General features: G+C 42.2%; 1 protein-coding gene across 2 annotated transcripts in view; it reads right to left on the bottom strand.

Annotated features, from left to right (window-relative positions):
- The window catches only part of NRXN3 (neurexin 3), a 971499-nt gene that overhangs the window by 683873 nt on the left and 264797 nt on the right, over positions 1-22829 (bottom strand). For both annotated transcript variants that reach the window (XR_010374442.1, XM_064460500.1), the window contains one exon: positions 17340-17723. Coding sequence is in view for 1 of the 2 variants with exons in the window: in XM_064460500.1 (XP_064316570.1) it covers positions 17340-17723 (384 nt within the window). In the remaining variant the exon portion in view is untranslated. The remainder of the gene's footprint in view (positions 1-17339; positions 17724-22829) is intronic.

The following is a 22829-nucleotide window of genomic DNA, read 5'->3' as shown; positions in this document are numbered from 1 at the left end:
CCATTAGATGGCGAAGGAGGCTGCAATTGACTCCTCACTTATGCCATTAGCGCTGAGAAGTGCTTGTCATGTGTTTTTTCAAGGGACAGCACTGTGGTTCCTCCTGGGGTGGAAGAGAAAGCAAATGCCGGTCGTTTTCCTGTAGTGTCGCTGCCAGCAGCTCTCGCCACCGCTCGCTGGGCAAGGTCCCAAGTTTCCACTATTGTCTGCACGAGTTCTGGATCAGCAAGTACTGTTTCAAAAGAAGCTTTTCCTAATTCACACCTGAAAAGGATTAGACACAGCTCTATACCACACTGCAAAGAACATCCTGTTTTCTAAAATAAGCAGCTGACATACACTGACCAAACAGGGAAAAGGGTAGGTCTCCTGACAGCATGGCTTTCCTGTCCTCAATTCCCGTTATTTGAAGTCCTCAGCACAATTTTAAAACATTAAGATGCCCTCAGGAATGCCTTTTGAACTGGCCTACTTACACAGCAGACACTGAGACAGAAATAGGACCCAGTTCATCCAGTGTCACACTGCAAACAGCACACACTGCACACAGCAGTGCAGGGACACAACCCAATGCCCTGAAATACTGTCCCACCACTGGGCTTCTGTTCCCCCCCTTTTTGGATGATCCAAGAGCTACTTGCCAGCTCCTCCTTGTACTCTTCATCAGACAGGGCCTGCAAAAGTCTCAGAATATCAAACAAATCAAAATAATGAAGAGGCCAGTAATTCCTTTGGAAAATGGAAAATAATCCACAAGCCTAAAAATAATCTAGAACTGTAAGGGAAAGGGGACAGTTCTTGACATCGCTTGAAGCATAGATGGTAAGACACTATAGGATATAACACCTGTTTCTCTTTCAAATTCTGTAGATAAAGAGAGACTGAAAAGGGGAAGAATTAAGGCACAAGACAGTTTTTTAAGATTTCAATTAGCCTTTTATTTGGACTAGGATTTATTTACTGCAGAGTTAAGCATCTCTCATAGTTACAGATTCTCTATTTATATCTGCTAACTGTGCAAATTTCCTGGATTCCTGATTCCAGACCAGCTGCTGGGCACAGCTGTGCTCCAACAAAGGCACCAAAACCAGCAGGATTGCTGCAGGACTGTCATACTTCCCTAATTTCATCTGCATCTGGAAGAGGAAATCAGTGCTCCTCTCACTCCTGACACAGCTCAACAGAACACCAATCTAATTAAAAAACCCTGCAGTAATAGACGGCCAATCTGAGAAGCTCCCAAGCTTCCACAGCTTTTAAACAAGGCACTAGCACTTCCTCCACAAGGTACAAGGCTGCCAATGCAAAGACGACAGGAACCTAGGTGTACAGTCACTTGCAAAACTCTTGGACAGAGTAGAGGACATCCTGTGAGCAATTAGTCATGTGGATAGACCAAGGCACAGAATTGCAAGCAATTTAGAATCTGGCAACAAAGAAATTTCTGTTTAATGGGAAGAAAGGGATGTAAAAGCAGAGCAACTAGGCAGAGCACCAAAGTGCCTCACGAATACACGATAGCTGTATGATGACATACATTGCTATTTGGCATCCAAATCCTAAAGAGTGTTTTAGAATGTGAATTTCATATTCATGTGGGCATCAAGCTCAAGGTTGCAGCAAGATCAAAGCTTCCCCTAGGAGAGTGGACTGTCACATCCTCTACCTGTCATGCAACTACTGGCTACCTGAACCACCCTGAACCCTGTCCCTGCTTCCCCGCAGTCACTGCAAGTGTGCTGGGTGTCATGAACACTGTCCTTACTTGATGGCCTCTTCAGGCCACAGGCACATAACTTATTCTTTGAGATTTTACTCTCTTGCCAAAGGTCATGCAAAGTCCATGACAGAGCAGAACTAAATGCAAGTGAACCAAATGGCAGACTACATTTTTGTTATTGTTTTTGGGGTTTATGCTGATGATCAATATTTGGGATTAGAGCTTGGCAGTCAGAAAAGCCTCTGTCCTCTACCTGCCATAAAGGTAAACAGCACTACACTTACTTGCTTCTGCTCATACACTGGCTAGAGAGAAAAAGCCTTACCAGCAGGCCCTCCTTTATCAGCAACCTGAAAAGATCTTGGATGCATGCTACTCATCCCCACGCTTCTCATTCTTATATGAGTCTGTGAATACTGCTTCTCATTGAGATTGAGTTTGGGATTTGAAGTTTTCTGCCAACAGCTTTTTCCTATAGTGTATCTGACTATACGTTCCTTCATGACATTCTTTTCTCATCTGATGCTGTAACATAAGCTACATAATATTGTTTCTAATTTGCCTAAACATGGAGTTTATTCCACAATTCTTCAAGATCTAGCAAAGAAGCTGAGGTATCAAAATATTGTTATTTTTACACAATAAACTATTCTACCCTTCCTAATTCCGTATGAGTTATTACACTAAGTAATTACATTAAGAACTGAACAAAACATATTTTGGATATCAATGTCTTGCATATCTTACACATTTATTCACGTTCTCACTAATTGGGAAAACATATCCAGTCATTAGCAGGATTTAGAAAGAAAAATTCATCTTTTGAAGTTGGAAGACATTTCCAGGTTTTCATTATTCTGAGCCATACAAGTAGAAACAGAAGAGCTGGCTAGACTATGTGGCTCCCTTCCCTTCCTTCCCTCTAACAAAGTGTATTTCATTAAAGCATATAGCTGCCTAGCCATGCTCTGCTTCTTTTAGCCATCCTAATTTCCAGTGTCTAACTGATGGGATTTCCATCCCTTCTCTAGGGTTTCTGCTATAACAAAACAAAGCAAAAAGAAATACAGCTAATTATCGAGGGATTCTGTCTATGATATTCGCCGTTTTCCCTTCTTAATTTAACCCAACATTTCACAGTTAGTGTCCTGTGAATTTCCTTAAATAATCCCCCTTCCTTGGGAAGGCAGTCCTCCCATCAGAGCTGATTCATCACCCTCCCCTCAGGTTATCATTTTACCAAGCAATACGTACTGAACTCTTCTAAGCTTTCTCCACAATTCCTCCCTTTGGACTCCTGATTATATTTCAACTGTTTTGCCAATTTCCTTCACATTGTTGGATTTCAGTCTAAGCTGCTCAACTGCACTCTCTTTAAATTTTTTTTTTTTAATAAGAAATAGCCATGGAAGTTTGTTAAGGGAATACACTTTTTATACTCACATTTCTTGAATATACATTTCCACTCATGTGACTATGAATACTTCTCACTAGCATGCCTGTAGCTAAGTATCCAATGTAACTTCATTAGTACACAATTTAACTGGTGAGGAGTTGATATTCAGGCTTATTATCTTGGCAAAGGTCAATGGGTAAAAAACTATTTAAGGCTCCCTTCTTGTGTGCTCTGTAAATCTCATATCACTGTTGAGTTAAATACATTCAGCCAATCGCTGACACACCATACCAAATCTCATCATTTGTTTAGTGCTTCATAAAGGGCAATGAATAATTTTACCTTTTCAATGCCAGAGAAACTAGAAAGATTTTTCCCCTTGAGTGGCTCAAGTACTACGGCATTTGATCTACAAAAGGTTGCTTGTATACCTCAAAAAAATCCAGCACTGTTTCTCAACAACCACACAAGCAGTGCATTAGCATTGCAGGTATAGAAAAGTAGCACAAGACAGAAAGTCACCGTTATTTAAAAAAAAAATCTCTGACCTTTAAGGATTTTTAATAAACATTGTGGGTCTGGGTAATGTTGTTCTTTTGGGGGTATAAACTCAAATTATTAATACATAAAACCAAAAGCTGCCCACATTTCTGTACTGATGAAAAATAAAATACTATGCACCAACTAGTAATAATAGGAAAATGTGTTAGATAACACAAACATAAATATCAATCACTAGGTCAGGTTTTCTACCTGTTCTCAGGGCAGGATGTTCATTAAGCTTGAGAAAAAACTATGAAACAGAAGGTCAAAGATTAAGAAAATTAACATTTTGCTGGTCTTCAACTTTTCTAATCTTAGAATCTGAAGCTCTTAACGATTCATTAATTTTTCACCTTGCAATCCTTCTATGACTTAGTCTCAAGTATCTGGGGCTTTTCACAGCTTTGGAAGATAAGGCACAGAAAAATTAACTTGTCTGTAGTGATATAAGCCAGAAAGAGAATCCTAAGGCCTGTCTATATTGTATAGTTTCGTGAAGTCCTGAATCAGTGATGTCCCATATCTGTCAAGGCTTGTTTTGTGAGAAGCTCCAATGAAATTTAGTCATTAGCCCAGCAGTGATGCTGAATTTACATGACACAAGGGGCTGTGTTCACACAGTTCACCTGCAGGTACCACCACTGGAGCAGTCAGGAGAGAGTCTTGCAGAGCAAACAAGACTGCACACGCTGTAGCACAGGGTGCTCTGTGCTCAATATACTGCAACACACCTTCTGAACAGCATCTGTGAGGCAGCTTTGCAAAGATTTCCAAGTAATAGCATTCGTTGCACTTTTACCACGGTCCAAGGGAAATCACTGTGTCTTTTAGCTCTCACTGTCAGATATTTTCTTAATGTTCATTTATTCCTTAAGTTAAGGCTTGTACAACTTCAGTTTTGTCTTATAAGCACACCTTTAGTAACTTCCTCCATGTATTAGTTAGTTGTAGTCCCCTGGATTCTGGCCAGGCACACAGGGAATGATAGCTGAGCGAGTGCAATGCTGGATAAGAGAGAAGCTGACCCATGGGGAGCTGTACGGTAATCAGCTTTTCATTACTGCATGGCTGAAAGGCCGAAGTGATTCATCAGTGCTCCTCTGAGTGGGAAAATAGGAGAGGAGGAAAAGATGAAGGAACTCAGGTTGTGATACAAATTATCTCTATCCTATCACAGTATATAAGTAGTTATCTCTAGGAACTGCTAATCAAATATCCCAGCACTGTAAAGATCTGCAAGTATTATTTTAGAGACATCAGATAACATTTTCAAGGTGGAAAATGTAGTTTAGTGGCCTAAGCATCTAACGACTAAATTATCTCATATCTTAGATTCAGGCATTTAAATCCCAGTAAAGTAAATGTAAATGCCTCAGCCCGGGTCTGTGGCTAATTACTTTTGTAATCTTGAATCTTACTGTAGGTACTTTAATTGCTCAATATCACAGCTTCCCAAAACATAAAATGATAATGATATCTAAATCTTTTTTAAAATATCCTGCATATATGCAAAAATGGCACTTGTTTGCATAGGAATATCATTTTGCACCCTTATAAACAGTTTAATGGGGGTTTATTTAGCTTGTTCTGATAGCCCAAACACAGGTAGAGAGGTCAGCAATTTATTGGCTTTCTCCCAGCTATGACCTTGCCTGTTTCTTGTAAGTTGGAAGGCTCCCCCTTGTGTAATCTATATGCAAGGGTACAAAAATTCACCCAAGCCCCTATCTCTGGCTTTTACAGAGAGAGGAGAAATACTGTGAGATTTGGCAGGCTCCACATCACTATGGCAGAGAATAGCCTAAAATCCATTGCCAATGTGCCAAGACCATCTCATCAACAGTCATATGGGTTATAGTTCATTGCCAGAACACTTCTGTCTCACCTCAGTACTGAACACATCCCAGTTCCAAACACAAACAAGTCTAACACCAGGACCCCCCTATTCCCCCTCCCAGTTGTATCTGGGTGGTCCTCCTTCCTGCCCTGAAGCCCTCTTAGGTAGCCTTCACCAGAGTTGCTCAAGCATGTAACGCAGGAGCAATGCTGAAGCAGGAAAAAACATAATACACAGCCACCTGCAGGCACCCAGATGGATGCTGAGTTACAGCTCTTGGCATGCACAACCTCTTCTGCACCTGACAGGATAAGGATACCACCTTTCACGGGATCCACGTGGAAGGAGAAGGCTATGGGTGCCACACTGTTTTAATAGGGTTTTGTTGATCAACATTTTGATAGAGCACATTGATCCAGTGGATATAGGCCAGTATCCCTCCCTAATCTGAGTGTTTCGGAGAAACCAAATCTCAGCAGGAGGGACATGGCAGCTGTTTCAAAGCTGCTTCTCCTGGAAGACTTACTGACTGCAGGTTTGCTGGTGGCAGAGTAGAGTATGAACTGTAGGCAGCACCCAAATACACACACTAAGAAGGGTAAATGACCAGTATTTTAACTTTTATGGCTTCTCTCAGAGAAAAAAAAAAAACCACCAAAAAACCCACAAACAAAACTAACAGTGTAAAAGACAATAGATGGGCTCAACAAATAGTCACCAGCCAGCAAGAAAAGACAAAAGAAAAGAGAAATCACAGCAGTGTAAATCAACCTGGGGAGAAATGGCTAGATGAGGATGCTGATTGCTAATCTACATCCTGTCACTGACTTTATAAGCAAGCTAGCTCAAGAAGCCATGTGTGCAAAAGCAGCCCCATAAAAGCACAGTCTTTCCCACTCTCATCTGTATTCACAGTGGACCAGGTTTTCACTTAATGGCTGCAATATTCTTGTTTCTTCTGCAGGTCTATTAGCACTGTGCAGGTTGCACAGTCAATACCAATTCCAGCCTACACTTTTCTGCCTTTTTTATTTGGACACGAGTCCTTCTGTCTGCTGGATTCATTATGCTTCGACATGGCTATTAGTGGCATTCCTTTATGTTTTGAATTTTTTAAACCAGCCCAAGTGCTTTTGACTTTAAATAAAAATAAAACATTAAACAAAACCAAATTGAGCCATTTAAAAAATAGCATGATAAATCATTTGTTTTCTTGAATCCTTTTTGTTTTTCCTAATTGCTTTACCCGAAAAGGTTGCAGGCTATAAAATGACACAAGAAAAAGATACCACTTTTTGTTTGACAAAGATCTAGTCATTCCTTCCCTTGTCTCCTTTTCCCACATCCCAAGAAATCTTCTGGGACATTCCTTGCTCTTCTGCGCCAGGCAGGAAAGTGAAATTTGATCATACTTGAAGGTGAGGTGGCAGATGGAAACCGGCAGGTGTAGGGGAAAGGCATACAAGTGTTTGAACAAGATATAGAAGTGTGATGTTGCCTCAGTAAAAAGGAGGGTGACAGGCTGGGACAGGAGTGAATCTCCATCCTCTTCACCAAGGAGGCTAATGGCAGCTCCTTCACACCACAGTGGTACTCCCAGCATCAGACTGGGACCAGTGAAAAGTGAAGTGTTAACTATTACCTGTGCCTTACTTTATCCTGCATCCTCGGCTGACCAACCCTGTGTTCAACAAGAAGAATAGCTGGAATTATTAAAACCAGCTTTGAGGCAAGCACCTTGGCTGCAGTGCTAAATCATCCTCCAGTAATAGGATAGGGAGGGAAAGGCTAAAATTTCATGCTGTTCGGTCCTCCGAGAGGGCAGAACAATCAGATGCAAATGCAGAATAAAGGAGATTTGCACTAATTGGACATGAGAGCTGAGCAGCAGGAATGGCACAGCAGTGACTTTTGGGAATTACATAAAAAAGATGGACTGCAACAGAAGAGGACATCACTGGGGAGATGGTAACAAAATGGTGAAAACCTGGATGTTTCCATGACTAGGCACTGAATCGTAGGCTTCCATGTCTAGGAACCAGACTCTGTCCATTGAGATTAGTGTAAGGCCTCTAGATCTTTTGAAATTTCTTGATATGTCAAGAGTCTTTCCTTTGACCTCATTTTGACCTCAGTCATAAACATTCATGACAGAGATTTAAAAAAAACCCTCTAAAATATTTGAGATGGTTTCTGTATTCTTGCTTCCTTCTCACTATTTAGCAAGCACATGCCTTTTGCCAATCACTTGTTCAGGGGGAAGTCTCATCCTAATATGGCAGATGATACAAACTCCATTTTGTTCTGCTCAGCTCAAAACCCCTTGCTCTGTTTGGGCTGGGTGCACTAAGCTGCCTGTCTTCAGCAGTCACACAAGCAACAGAGAGGAAATCAGAGCTACAGAAGAAGAGTTCCTCCTTTTACCACTCTACTTTGCAGCTCTACCAAAGACCAGACAGGTCAGGAAGACTGACCTACCTTCTAATCTCTAATGCAAATACTCCTCCAAGAGATGAATAAGGCATATATAGGATAGCTACTCTGTATTTATTTCTCATTCTGAGCACAAGCCTAGGACTCCCAGAGCTGTCAATCTAACGTGCTTTTCAGCTGAGGGCTGAATTGTCATTTTCCATTTTTACTCATTTAGTGAAAGTTAGTGAATAAAAATTCCCTATTTAAAATATCATATTTTTATTTTCTCAGCAGTTTGAAACAGTGCCTGTGGGTAATGGGGTAGTCAGGCTTCAAAGTCTGATTCCACATGACTCTGATTCCACATGACTCTGAATCCTAAATTCTAGTGCTTTGATACAACTTCCAACAGTAATCCCTTCCAACCTGCCCTGTCCTTCTGCTCCCTTCAGCAGTATCACAACATGAAGGATTACAATTCTTCCTTGTTCAGAAATGGAAAAATGTGAAGCTCCTCACAAGAACACAAGATTAGGATGGTAGGAAACCCCTACCCAGACAGCCCAGGCTGACCACGAGAGGGCCTTGCCTTAACAGGCAGAACTTCAAAAGTCAACAGCTGCAGGCCATTAAAATATGGAAGCATCACGGGACTAGCAGCACTTATTATGAGGCTGCTTTTCTTGAACATCCTCCCTGCTGCTCTGACTCTTCAATGGGATGAATTTTGCATTAATGTGATGGATAGCTTATGATTTTTATGTTTTACCTATCTACCTACTTACGACCTATAATCATCACAAAGCAGGAAGTCACTCTGAAATTCATATTAAGATTTGATCTGTCAGGATACAGTTTCCCTCTTCTGCACCTTCTCTCCCAATTTTAACCTCCTTGTTTTCAATTGCCCAGAACAAAAATAAGCATGCTAGTAAAGAAGCAAATAAAGTTGACGAAAATTATCTTTCCTTTATGCATTCTCAGATGCTTTTGCAGAGCAAGTGAGAATGGTTTCCCTCTGGAGAGCCATTCCTTGGATTCTGGTACCTAGAGGCAGCAGATGCACCAGGACCACCCTGTGAGCCATTCTGTGGATTAACTGCATACGAGAGAAGGCAGACAAAGCAAGCAGATCTGGGTGAGCCAATATACACCACCAAGTAGGACCTTTCCATGCTTGTGGTGATGACTGCGCTTTTGCAAACCCTTTCCATAGCACGTAATAGCCTCATCCAATCAGTCAAAGTGTCCAAGGGGTGACTATCTCCATGTGGAGAGAGAGTCGATTAAAGGAGCATCACGAATGCCAAGTCTTTCCTCTCCCCCTGAGATGAATAGAGAAGAAGAAATGAGACAGAAAATGCACTGTGCCAGTGCCTGCCTTTCAGCTTGATGGCTTCGACTGGACAAAGCAGAGAGATAGAGGAAGCTAATTTCACAGATAACATCTCCAAGGTCTATACAGTAATATTAAATATTGGAAATAATTTTTCATGACAAATAAATCTACTTCATCCTGGCCACTTCCATCAAGATACTCTCATTAATAGCAGGGACAATTGGCAGTCTCAGCAGAAACACAAACTGGTCTGATTAGAGGGAGTGGAAAGGAAGGGGGGTATGAAGCCACAAGGACTGAGATCAGCCACTGAGCAGCATGAGACTGAAAGATACCATGTAGTCTGAAGCAACTCTTGCACCCAGTGTCATCAGTTCATCTCAGATCACAACAGACATGGTGCATACTCAAAGTTAGCAAGCCCATTCTGGATCATACATATGACATCCAGCAAGACATATAATGGCAAGTTACCTGGGAAAGCTAGGATGAGAAGATGTATGAGAAGTATTGCCTTTCTTCATGGTGACTTACTGCTTCAGATAATCTGAACTTTAGTAAATTCTGCCTTCTCCCGATACAGTGTGATTTAGGCAAAACTGACCTGCTATGACAAGCTGTCCTTTAATCTGAGAGTTATCTGAGCAGCATCATGCCTTGACTTATAGATAGGGTGTATTTTGTGGCTTGCATTAAAGAGAAACCATTGTTCTGAGCTGCCATTTATAAACCAGCAGATAAACAAATACATCACTATGAGTCCTGTAGAAGAGGCCTATACTAACAAAATATAAGATGCTAAAAAGCATAAACCAAATGTTCTTCCTCAACTACCCATCAACATCATCTTTTCTGGTTCAAGTGCTCTTTACAGGAGCTGACAGTAGCACAAAATCTAATACAGTTTTGGATGATCATATTTCTTGAACTGGGAGGACCTTGTGAAAGCTACACTCAGCGATAAACAGCCAGAAACACAGAAATTTAGAGAAAAACTGCAGAAATTATCTTCTTCTGTGCCATCAAGTACCATATTCAGATGAGATAAAGAGCACCTGGAGTACTAACAAATTCACATGCAGCACGGAAGGCAAAAGTGGCCTTAAATATCAAGAGCATATGATGATGGAGACAGGATGAAGAAACAGGAAAGAACATACAGATAAAAAAAAAATCATACTCATGTCATTATAAAATATAGGAGAGACAATCAGTTGATTTTTATACAGTCTCAGATTATCCAGCTGCTCAGGCGATGCTGTTGGAGTTTGTCACATCAATGAGACTCTTCAAAGTTAAAGTTCAACAGCCTAAAGACCATGAAATGATCTTTTCCCCAAAAGATGTAATCACCCTGACTGCAGAATTAACTGCACACTCTTCTGTACTGAGGATATCACAAAGGCATTACAAGGCAACAAATGCCATCACGTGTCCTGGAAACAACATATATTCAGAGTGGCTTTTGACTGAATATATACTTCTATGGACAATAAAGTTATGATGAGTGGAAGGGATTACAATATAAATCCACAGAAGGGAGAGGCTCTGAAATTCTTCCTTCATATTGTTTCTCTTCCCCTCCAAGCCCCACCTTGGCTGCACTGTCTTTACTGGAGCTAGCACAACATCTCATGAGCATCTTGGGAATTGTTTGGATGTTAGAACAGAAGTTACCCCAAGGAAAGGATGCAGAGATGGAGGACACATAAAAGCCTAATACAGTAGAATAATCCAGCACTTATGCAACCAACACTAGTCTTCTGCTCTGTTGTTAGGGAGACAGTCATTAGGGAGAGATACAAGGGAGCTAAAGCACAGAAAGCCCAGGCCTGCGTTTCTTCAGCAGGAGAATTGTGTACAGCATATATCACAGTAGTAGCTGCTTGGGCCAGCCATAAGGGGAACATCCACAGATCTTTGAATATTCAAAATCCAGCAGGGATTAAAAGCATTAAAACACTGCAGCAAAGGCTTTTCTCCTAATGTGGCCAGCACCCATGGGAACCATCAGTCCTATAAGAAAATCTGTTCTCAGCAGTTATCTAGCATTACACTGCAGACTCAGAAGGTCTGGACAGTCTAAGAAGCATCAACACATTTGAGGTTTTTTAAACAAACCTTCAAGTATGTACTCATCGTCAAACATCTTCACTAAAATATAAAAAGAAATCTATGCTGCTACCTGTGCTTGAGGCTGAAAAGCATGCAGCACTTAAACCATGTAGTAAATGATTTTGTAGCGTTTCTTATTACCAGTAATTTTACAACATTTATTGCATACATAATGGGCAGATGTGTGTTATCATAAAACTGTTCTTAGCAAACATTGCTATAAAGGTACTTGGCAGATAATAAAATGTGTTAGCCCTATGCTCAACACCAGCATTGCGAACATTGCTGTTCACAAACAGTATGCCACAAAACACAGAAAATGCCTGGTTTGCTTAGGGTGTTGATCACCCATCTCTGAGCAAACCCAGACAGGAAGGGACACTGGTTCCAGCCCTTGGGAGGAGAACTGGAGTGGGATAACTCTGTCCTGCTGCAATGAACAGTGGGCACAGCTCAGCAAAGGAAAGGGCTGGTACAAGATTTTTACTTTTTTTTCTTACCTGGAAAGGATTCAGGGTATGTCCAGTTCTGAGCAATTAACTTCAAAGGTTTAAAATCTAAACCTCAGTGTCTTTTTTCAGTCTTAAATAGCCAGCAGTCTCATACCAGCCTGCCTTTTCTAATCTTAACAATATATACCTCTTAATAAAAAAAAAAGAAAAACCACCCTCCAATCAAGGCAATTAAGTAGGAGAAAGCATTAAAAAGTGAGAGATCAACAAAATTTGATTTTAATTGGCCTAAACCAATCTGATTTTCAGTTGTCTTTTGCTTTGTGTCCTTCCTGGGCTTTCGTCCTCTGCAGTCCTTCTCACAGTGTTTCAGTAGAAGGAGAGCACGCAAGGAGCTTTTGGGATCTGCAGAACAGACCCCATGCACTTTTTTGAGCCCATGGCATTTTTACTGCAGCTACAGAAAATAGCTAATGTGAATACAACACACATTCCTCTCCTCCTGCTTGTTTAATGCCAGGGCTTTGGGGTCCTTTTCAGAAAAGTCCATGGGCTGTGAGGAGGTACTTTGCTATCACAGCATAGTAGTACATCATCCTCCATGAGCCAGATCCCAACTACTACCTCTAACGCCTTAAGTGCAATTAACAGGGGCCTGCAGTAACCTGATGCTGCAACTGATGTCAAATACTAACGAATTAGAAGCCAAAGGGTACAGAAGACATTAAGTACTTAAAAAACACCAAAGTTCCTTCACAGTAGCTGCATCAACCGACCCTTCCCACCCTCCTGCATGTCTGTAACAGCCCTCCAGCCCTTCTTGCTCACAAGACTTGTAAGTCACCATAATTTCTACTGGGTTCAGTATGAGAAGGTAGTTCACATGGAACAGGAGGAAACTTTGCTACCCATTGCTTTGGAGGATCCTTTTTGTCAGTTTTCCCAAAGCCTGCCCTACATCAGATGACCAGAAATCATTTGGGAAGCATTCCCATGGGCTTTCAGGTATTTTATGTCCTTTATTTCAAACTAACTATCAAAACAGCAGACCTCTTGGAACAAGGTACTTTAGAACAGAGAGGCTGCATTGCAGACACTGTTCTCAGATATTCCTTTCTAAAACCCTAGGACGCAGGAATGACTAAATGCTACCAGAAGTGCAAGCTCCAAGGTTTTTTTTCCCTAATGCCAACACACCACAACCCAAGACCTAGCAAACTCGGTACAAAGCCTCAGTATGTACTTGCAGCCATAACTTCCATCACAAATCCACTTTGCTGTGCCTGCTATTCATTTCAGAGACACCCAAAAACTGCCTTTCAGTTTAGGGGTCTTTCTGGTGTGGTCAAATCTTGCTCTCCACTATACATACTCGAATCAGATATAACAGGAGCGCAGGAGAGCTCAGGGAGCAGGAGGAGGCAAAAACGTTACATTACAATGCACTCAGAGCATCACTTGCAGGAGGGATCGTGTCCTGTCTATTAGCTTCTGTTCTATCTTCTTTGCTTTATGCCCCCACCCCAAACAAGACATCCTCTTTTTTGTCAGTCTGGTAGCTTTGGCAGTTTGGCACTGTCAATTCCTCCACAGCACAGACAGTTACCTTCTGGAGTGCAGCAATACTGAATTATCAGACCAGAATCTCCACATAACCAATAAAAGGAGACAGGCAAATCAACAAAAGGAGGCAAGCAGATCATGTTATTGCTTTGAATTTCTCCTGAGAAGCAACCATATCCCTCCACTGACTGCACAGGAAATGTAGACATTTAGCACAGGTTCTCATTGCCAGGCTTCTACTTTTGTAATCTTAGAGTACTTATCCCAGCCGTCTAGAGGAGGAGGTCATAATACTACTCTAATTGAGTTCCTGCCACCTGTAAAGCCAGCAGAGTCTTATTTCCTAGCCTGGTGGACAGCCATACCACCCCTCCCTTCCAACAGCTACTGTGGAATCTCTGAAGTTTCAGAAACTCGTCCAAATGCTGCTATGTTTATAGCAGCTCCTGAATTTTAGCAGTGTCTTGAAAAGGCTCTTCTCACATATGATTTCCAACACTGTCACACTGAGTTAGACTGGGTAGTAAAGAACCATTATGTAAAGATGATAGAGAATGGGAAGCTCAAGGATTTAAGAAAAATAAATAACTAATGTGTATATTAAGTGGTCAGCACAGCCTCTGGTGGAAGGTATGAAACGAGGACCACATCATTGCCAGCATTGGCTGCTGCTGTTGCTTAGCCTCACAGCCTGGCACTGAGCACTTCTGGCCCATGAATCCTATTGTACATTCATCTCCTCTCCCTTCTGTGTCACCTGCTACTGGCTACAGAGCTGGCAGAAACACAATCTCACAAGCAGATCAAGTGAAATTTATAGAATGAAGAGAGTCTTGTTTTGGTGAAGTACTTTGTCTCAGCCTCTCTGAGGATCAAACACTGATGTCCATTCACTCTAGTTTCTACAGGAATTACTTGAATATAAGTTTACCTGATAGAAGCCTTCATGATTTGTCTCCCAGGAATATTTTTCCCTAGTTAGTACAGGAAAAACATGCAGTTATCCAAAGAACCAGAGCAGTCCTACCAGCACTTTTGACTCCCTGACATACCCCGCTTTGCGTGGGAGGCGTATCAGACAGGAACTGGTCTTTGCCATTCTTGGCCCACCTCTTCTATGCAATTTCAGTTACACCAAAGAGGGACTACATTACTCTTAGAAGCTATGACACTTTAAGACTGAAAACACCTTTGCTTACATCACTGCCAATATTGAACAACCGATTAGCTACTGGAATTTTAAGAATTAATTTGAGGCGTTGGCAACAGTTCTCCATTCTGTGCCCTATCAGACTGCAGCCACAGTAAGGTTTCTCCACCTGCAGAGAAGTAGTGCCTGAGCAGAGCACTGCAATCACAGTCTGTGTTGCATCCAGTGTAACTTGCTGAATATACAGAGGTGTTACTTCACTGACCGGACAAACTCCCACAGGCTTTAGATATAAGTGACATACTGAATACTGCGTATTTGTATTGTTTTACCATGAATAAAAGGAACCCAAACCTCTTTTCTATGAGAATCAATTTCCTTTTCCAGTCCTTTTTAGATGTATAACAGTCCTTCATATGGCAAAGTAAAAAATGTATGAGAAATACAGCATTATAAATGCAGAAATGCTATACCTAGAAAGTGGGAGATAGAGTTTACCATCAACAACAAATGAATCATCTGCTTCTCTCCTTGGAGTTGTACATATGCCTTTTTTATTTTTAGTACTTTAACTAAGTATTAAGTACGTGCTTTACTTTGTGATACGGAATGATCTTCCTGGTAGCCAACAGGCATAGAAGAGTCTTTATTGTATGCTCCCCTGCCCTTCTCAGATAACAGACTGGAAAAGTGGGTTGGTAGCTGTCTCCTGTTAAAGGAGCTAGCCTGCTCCTTCTTCATTCCTCCCCTTACACACCAGCCTGGCTCCCCCCAGCCCTGTGGCAGCTCTTCAGTCACTATGCAGAAGTGCCACTGTGGCATGGCAGCATCTCTCACTTTAATTCCCTTCCCAGTCTCCATCTCACCTTTTCTCCTTCCAACAGTATTTGGATCACAGGCCAGCTGAAGTCAGCACTTGGCAATGATCCTTGAGTGTCAGACCATAAGAATGAAAAATATCATTGGTGGCCTGCAATACTTTTGTTCCTGGAGGCAAAATCACTGTGCACGAATGAAGTCGCCTGACATCAAGTAGTTGTATCACAGCAATATGAGGCTGCTATGTAACACCACAATAGATGTTGTGGAGTCATATATGCTTCAATCTGCCCAACGTTTTTCGTGTATTCCGTCTATTTATTCCCTCTGAGCTGCTTCTCATGTTGCCAAGGAACCTCAGGCATGAAAGCCATGTTTTGCCTGACACTTGGCCTAAACCAGTAAGGGGTCTGTTGATTCTAGTTATAGACAAAATGAGTTTCTCGGGATTAGGACCTCTGCATACATCTTTCATGTTGCACTGAACTACAACATCATTGTCTTCTTAACCTTAACTGTGCATTGATTCTAACACATTTTGTTAGGACCACAAGTTCCCACACGGGTAGACATGCATTCATACACATACCTTTCTTATTCATACTGATGTCAGCCAGAGCATGGCTGAGTTACAGATCTCAAGCCACACTTGAGATTCATTTTTCCTAAATTAAAATGCTTACGTGCCCTTAAGCCACTGACTTCTTGTCACTGATAATAAAAGGAGTAAAATCCAAAACCATAGATATCTACAGGTATATAAGGTGAATCCTGTTCTTTATGTTACTGGTTAGCTTCAGATTCTTTTCTGAGAGCCAGGTCCAGGAGATGGACATGAGACAGAGGCCAGAAAATCCTGAATCACAGAGCTGGTCACACCTAATACTAAATAAAGACCAAGGGGGTACACTGAGTGGGAAAGGAGCTTCTCAAATGTTTGTGGCGGAAGCTCCAAGATATCCAAATTTCCAATTCTAAGACACATGCTAGAACCATTAGGCCATGGTGCCATTAAGGTAATAGAAAGAAAGGGCTGAAAGCCCTAAGACTCTGCTAATGGTTTACAGTTAATTCTTGGGTGCACCATAAGTGCAGTTCAGCCAGAATGCAGTGCTAATGGCCAAATGTTAACAGAAAGACTGGTTTCAATATAAGAAAACACCCTTTAGGGAGTATTTTCTTTTCTAAGTCATCTTAGCCCCATCTTTTTTTTTTTAAACCACTCACCTACCTCATTCTGAGTGCAGCACCAGCACAATAATGACAACAACAATTAATGGAACTACCTGGTATTTGAGAAATATATAGCTCAGATATTTTACATTAGTGAATTCCTTTCCATGTGGCCTAGAGCACCCACGTTTTGCCTGCCTGTACCAGCATTACTTGTGCCTCATATCTCCAATCATATGTCTTTAAATCACCAGTGAGAATGATGCAGAGAATCTCCCACCATCTCCTACAGATTTGCCTTATCAGAGGTGAACTTGTAGACGTGCTGCTGTGAACACTATTTCATTAGCTGGCTTTACCCAGAAACAGCCATCAAGGAAATCCTACTATGCAAGAAAGAGGAAAACTAGACGGAACTGGGATATATAATTTGTTCCATGCAAAAAAAATCCTCATAACCCAAGTTCACACTTGATACTGTTTCCAGTAATTTGCCTGAGACTTCTCACAAGCAACAGCATTTTCTGCCCTAGAAGACAAACCATGCTTAGTCAAAGAAACCCTGGAACCTGAAGACAAGGTCTCCAGAAGGCTTAGGGAGTGAAGTGGCAGATGAAGAAGGTAAGCTCATGAACTGAAGGTGGAAAAGACTGGAAGGAAACATTCAGAGAAGAAAGCTTTCCTAGTGTGGTGACTGGAAGTTAGCATTGGGAAGACCAACAAGGGCAGAGGAAAGTCTCACGGAAACACTCATTTTGTTCTAGTTCTGCTGCATGCCTTCAGTCCTGTGTAACTGAGGTCAGAAAACTCAGCTCACCTCGCTCACATGTTCTACCCCAATAGCCGGTGCCAGTGCAGTCACAAATGAAGCGGTTCCAGCCATCCTTGCAGACTGCGTTATTCTTACACGGGTAGCTGTCGCACTGCTTGGTGCTGAGGCGGGAGCAGGAGGACTTGACTCCTGCAGCATTCTGAGCCTCTGCCAGCTGCCGGATGTTCTTGCTTCGTCCATCGATGAACAAGTCTCGGATGCAGCCGACGTAGCCGTAGTTCAGCATTGCTGTCCAGAGCTCTGTGGGAAGGATGAGCCCTGCCCGGTTCTCAGGCAGCCCACCGAGGTACATGTCGCCTTCCAGATCTAGGATCTCGCTCTCCCCACTGGCGGTGAATGGGGTGCGTCTGCTGTTCACTGATATAGTACCTAAATGAGGAGAATAAGGAGACATCAATACTTTCACTTACAGCCTCAGTGTAGTTGATTTTTTTCCAATAACTGAGGTTTAAGGTTCAGTGCAGAAGGGTGAAGATTCCTGCCTACCCAAATGCACTCCTAACAGAGACAGTCTCCCCCACACATCTCCCTCTCCTCTTGAACCACAGACCATAAGTACTTCCATGCAGTGACTGATCATCATGTGTCTGTACCCCACTTGCATTATAAGGTCACAAGCATAACAATACAATGGCTAAATAACAACAAGTAAAAACTGAGCATTATTCAATGGTATTCATCCAGCAAAGCAAAGACTTACTGAGAACACACACGAGTTTGATGGTATCAGGGCTGGAGAGAATAATACGTGAGGAAAAGCATATTAATTCACACTACATAGCTCTTACAGAAAACACTTCATTGGCACCTCCAAAGCTGGACCTAGATGATGAAACTAAATAGACCCTCATGAAGTTTGCACATAATGTCAAATTGAGGAGAATGGTTGATGCACTGGAGGAAACACAGGCTTACCATTCAGAGAAACCTTTACAAGGTGGAGCAAAAGGCTGACAGAAATGTTTGATGTAAATCAACATAGTAAATACAAAGTCCTACACCTGAGGCAGAAAAACCACACATATAAGTACAGGCCGGAGACCAGCTGGCTAAGGAGCAACTCTGCAGAAAAGGACATGGGGGTATGGTGGACAACATTTTTAACATGAGTCAGCAGTGTGCACATGCAGTGACAAGAGACACTGATCACAGGTTGCAGCAAGGGAAACCCCAACTCCATAGATGAACGGATGAGTTGAACCTGGCTGGACAGCAGGTGCCCACCAAAGCCAAGCTATCATTCCCCACCTCAGCTGGACAGGGGAGAAAAAATATAACAAAAGGCTCATGGGGTCCCTCCCATGGGAGACACTCCTCCATGAACTTCTCCAAAGTGAGTCCTTCCCACTGGCTGCAGTTCTTCATGAACTGCTCCAGCGTGGGTCCCTTCCACAGGGTGCAGCCCTTCAGGAACAGACTGCTCCAGTGTGGGTCCCCCCTAGGGTCACAAGTCCTGCCAGCAAACCTGCCCCAGTGTGGGCTCCTCTCTCCATGGGTCCACAGCTCCTGCCAGGAGCCTGCTCCATTCTGGGCTTCCCACAGGGTCACAGCCTCCTTTGAGCATCCACCTGCTCCAGCATCGGGTTCTCCACAGGCTGCAGGAGGATATTTGCTTGACTGTGGACCTCCGTGGGCTGCAGGGGGACAGCCTGCCTCACCATGGTCTTCACCATGGGCTGCAGGGGAATCTCTGCTCTGGTGCCTGAAGCCTGTCTTCCCCCTCCTTCTTCGCTGCCCTTGGTGTCTGCAGGGCTGCTTCTCTCACATATTCTCACTCCTCTCTCTGGCTGCTGTTGCTGTTGCACAGCAACTTTCCCCCCTTCTTAAACGTGTTATCCCAGAGGCGCTACCACTGTTGCTGATGGGCTCAGCCTTGGCCAGCGGCAGGTCCACCTTGGAGCCGGCTGGCACTGGCTCTGTCAGACACAGGCAAAGCTTCTAGCAGCTTCTCACAGAAGCCACCCCTGTGGCACCCCTGCTGCCAAAACCTTGCCACAGAAACCAAATACATTAGAAAGTAACATTTTTCACTGTGAGAATAGTCAAACATGGGAACAGAAACCTCAGAGTGGTTTTGCAATCACTATCCTGAGGATATTCAAAACACAACTGGACACAACCCTGAAGAAAGCCTAGATTTCAGTAGAATTTGGACTAGAAATCTCCAGAAATTTGTTCCAAAATAAATTACCTTATGGTTTTACAAAGAAAGTTAATTATTCTAACTTCCATTTTACAATCAAGAAAATTGAGGTAGAGAAAGATAAAGGTTTTCTCTGAAGAACAGTTATTATTAAAACTGTAGTAGATTCCATGTGCTTCAAGCAAGATGTGGGCATACTGCACTGAGGCCGTTCATACATATTTTAAGAAATTTTCCCAGCACATAAAATAACCAGAACTTATAATACAGAAATATAATATGAACACTTGCAACAGGTGCAGAGAAGTGACTTATTTAAGGTCAGACAGTGCATCCAAATTAAAACAGGGAACATAACGCAAGTCTCACATCCCAGAGCAGCGTACTCTTCAGAAGAGCGTTCAGCAGCTTTTGTGATAGGGACATCTGCCCACGAGATGCTCAGCTAAAAATCAGTGATTCACTCTCCCTAGCTATCAATCATCGCATCCAATTGCCTTATCATTAAGGTAATTTGTCCTCAGAGACAAATATCCAAGCTTTAAGATTAATTCCACATCATTGCATTTTTATCATACACCCCTACAATAAGGTGGGAGAATTTAGATAATAGAGTTAGCTCTATTTTGTGTCTTTGTGAGAAAGTACAGTTGTGTACACATGCTTTTTCTTCAGTTGTAATAGGTGTCGTCTTGGAGAACAGCACGTATGACACAGACACAAGGTATTTCATGTGTGTGATGTTCAGAAATAATTTAGGAATAATGTCAGAGGCAGCAGAGTGCCAGAAGCAACAGAGGCGTTACAAATTAAAGGCTCAAAGAGAACCAGGGTTATTTGATGAATCATTTTGTAAAAACAAGCTGCAGCACCACAGACATTTTCCCTTTTACAAAGTAAGAAAAAAGAAGATTTGACAATACACCTACAGACTTAAAGGCAGTGTGTCATGGAGCCACAGGACCACAGCCCCCCTTCCAGAATCTCCGCTGTTACTCCTCAAAAGCAGCATGTGGAGTACCTATTACTCAAAAGACTAGAACAAACCAAAACACTGCAGGGCTGAGCTCCAGACAGCTGCTACTGTGGAGAAAACAACCACCTGCAAAAGCCACAAGCATAAAGAAACCCCCAAAAGAGGAGAAATACTGGATACCAAGGAGAAGTGTAAAACCCGGAGAAAGAGCGTAAGATGATGAAAGAAAATAGGCTAGACAGCAGCCTAAACTTTCTGCCAGTTGTTTTGAACCCTGCAACTATTTGTGTAAGGAGATGGTACTAGGTTGGATGCACAGCACTTTCAAGACCAAGCTGCTGAGATGGAGAAATTCTGAATTGGCCCCAGGAGGGAGCAGACACAGGAGCTGACATCTTTTTTTCCTTTCCCACCCAATCCCATGTTGGTGATGCCATTTAGGTAGATTAAATTCCATCTTGAGAAATCAGAACCATCTTGAGAAATCAAAAGCATGTAAGCACCTCCTTTCCCGTCCCTTAGGCGCTTCATGCAGGGCTAAAGAACAAACAGACCAACAGACCCCAGTTGCTGAGGGCAGAGCTGGTATACAAAGCAGTGCACTGATGCAGCCGTAGACCAAACCTTCCAGTAAGAATTTTAGTGTCTGAGTGGGTGGGACAACATGTATGTTTTGCAGCCAATGACCAGCTGAAAACAGTCTTGTCTAGCATGCTCAGTGTTCCCCAGCTAGAAACTGTGACAGGTTTTGTGGACGCTGTAGGAGCTTTCCCCAAAGACAGAAAGGTTACAGGGCACTAGGTGTCCATGTCCATGTCCACACTGTCAGCTTCTGCCAGAGTAGAGAAAAAAAACCCAGCTTTTGTTGGCTCTGGCAGCCAACACAGACCAAAGCATACACAAAGCCTAAGGGGACTAGAGGTGCCGGAGTTTATCTGAGCACAACTGCCATTCTTCCCCAGCATTTGCACTCCTGCCTTAGTATATTGCAGTAGTGAATATTTGGATTTTTAGGCCATTTTACTAAGTTCACCAGAGCCTGAAGTTTTTGACTGTTACAGAAATGGGAAGAAGAAGGGGAGAGATGACGCCTAATAAAGGCCTGGCTGCTTTAGTAATGAGAATCAAATCTCTAGATCACTAGCTCATTAAACCCAAATAGCTGGTTTGTACCCTACATAAAGTAAGTTCATTATTTCAGTCCAGTTTCTAGATGACAGGCATCCATGTCTTAAAAAAATTTCCAAGGCGTAACCTTTCTCAAGTCCACATGTGGGAGAAAAACCAAGGACTAAACAAGAAGAGATCCTGATCTTCCTTCTTACACCTATCAAAAGTACCATTGGATAACAGTGATTGACGCTTGCCTAAAGGTATGGTGTGAAGAAATCCATGCCAGTATCTTAGTCTTCTGGGGAGACAAGACATCTGTCACTAGGACCATTAACCTAGTACTCATTGTCAGCGTAAAATGCAATTTAGAAAAAAAAAAAGACACGAACATACAAATGTGTTCATTCTTGTTGAGCAAAATGCCTTTAATTCAAAGTATGTAACCTCTAATCAGTGTCCAGAACATCACAAACCTCCCTGACAAACGACAAACAAGTCAGTCTCATCTACCAAGTAGCATTGCCATCTGTCACACCCTCCCAGTCCAAATGAACATGTGTCCCTCTTCCTAGGTTTTTACAAACTTTCTTAGCAGAGAACTTTGTGTCATTTCTGTTTCTTCTCCTTCTGCAGCTGTCTCTCCAAGGACCAGACAGTCCACAAGTGAGCAAGTAGAACTGAAGGCAGTATTGAATGCAACTAATTGAGTTTATCCTTGGAAGTTAATTAAATTTTAGCAATTCTAAAGAAATCAAAGCTCCATTTATTTATTTATGGCTTCCTTTATAAAATGTTCCTATCGATGTCTTTAGGAGATAGCAATATATAACCACACATATTAAGTCCTAGTAGAGCACAATGCCAAATACAAAGAAAGTCCTCACATCATCAAAGAAAAAACTAGCTTCAGGCAAAGACCTGTTCAAACAGTTAGGCTTTGCATGATATTTAAAAGTCAGCTCTTTTCAAAACTCAAGGGAAGCAATTTCTAGCACTGCGTTCTCTCTGACGATGGCATTCAGCAACTGGAAACATAAAATTAGGGACCTAAAGCTATCACCTGGAGATCACCAGACAAATCCCAAATCCCCTTGCAAATGTAAGCAAAATTCCCTTTGAAGGGATATACAGCCAGGCTTTGCGATCCCAAGAAGAATTCCAGTTCAATTGTTCACATATTCTCAAGATGAATTTACAGTATTTGATCATTTTGCCTCCTCACACAATTTCAGAGTATATCATG

This window comes from Phalacrocorax carbo, chromosome 9, assembly GCF_963921805.1.
Source record: "Phalacrocorax carbo chromosome 9, bPhaCar2.1, whole genome shotgun sequence".
NCBI classification, from domain to species: Eukaryota; Metazoa; Chordata; class Aves; order Suliformes; family Phalacrocoracidae; genus Phalacrocorax; species Phalacrocorax carbo.
Note: the sequence above shows the minus strand (reverse complement) of the source record. Positions and strands in the feature narration are given on the sequence as shown.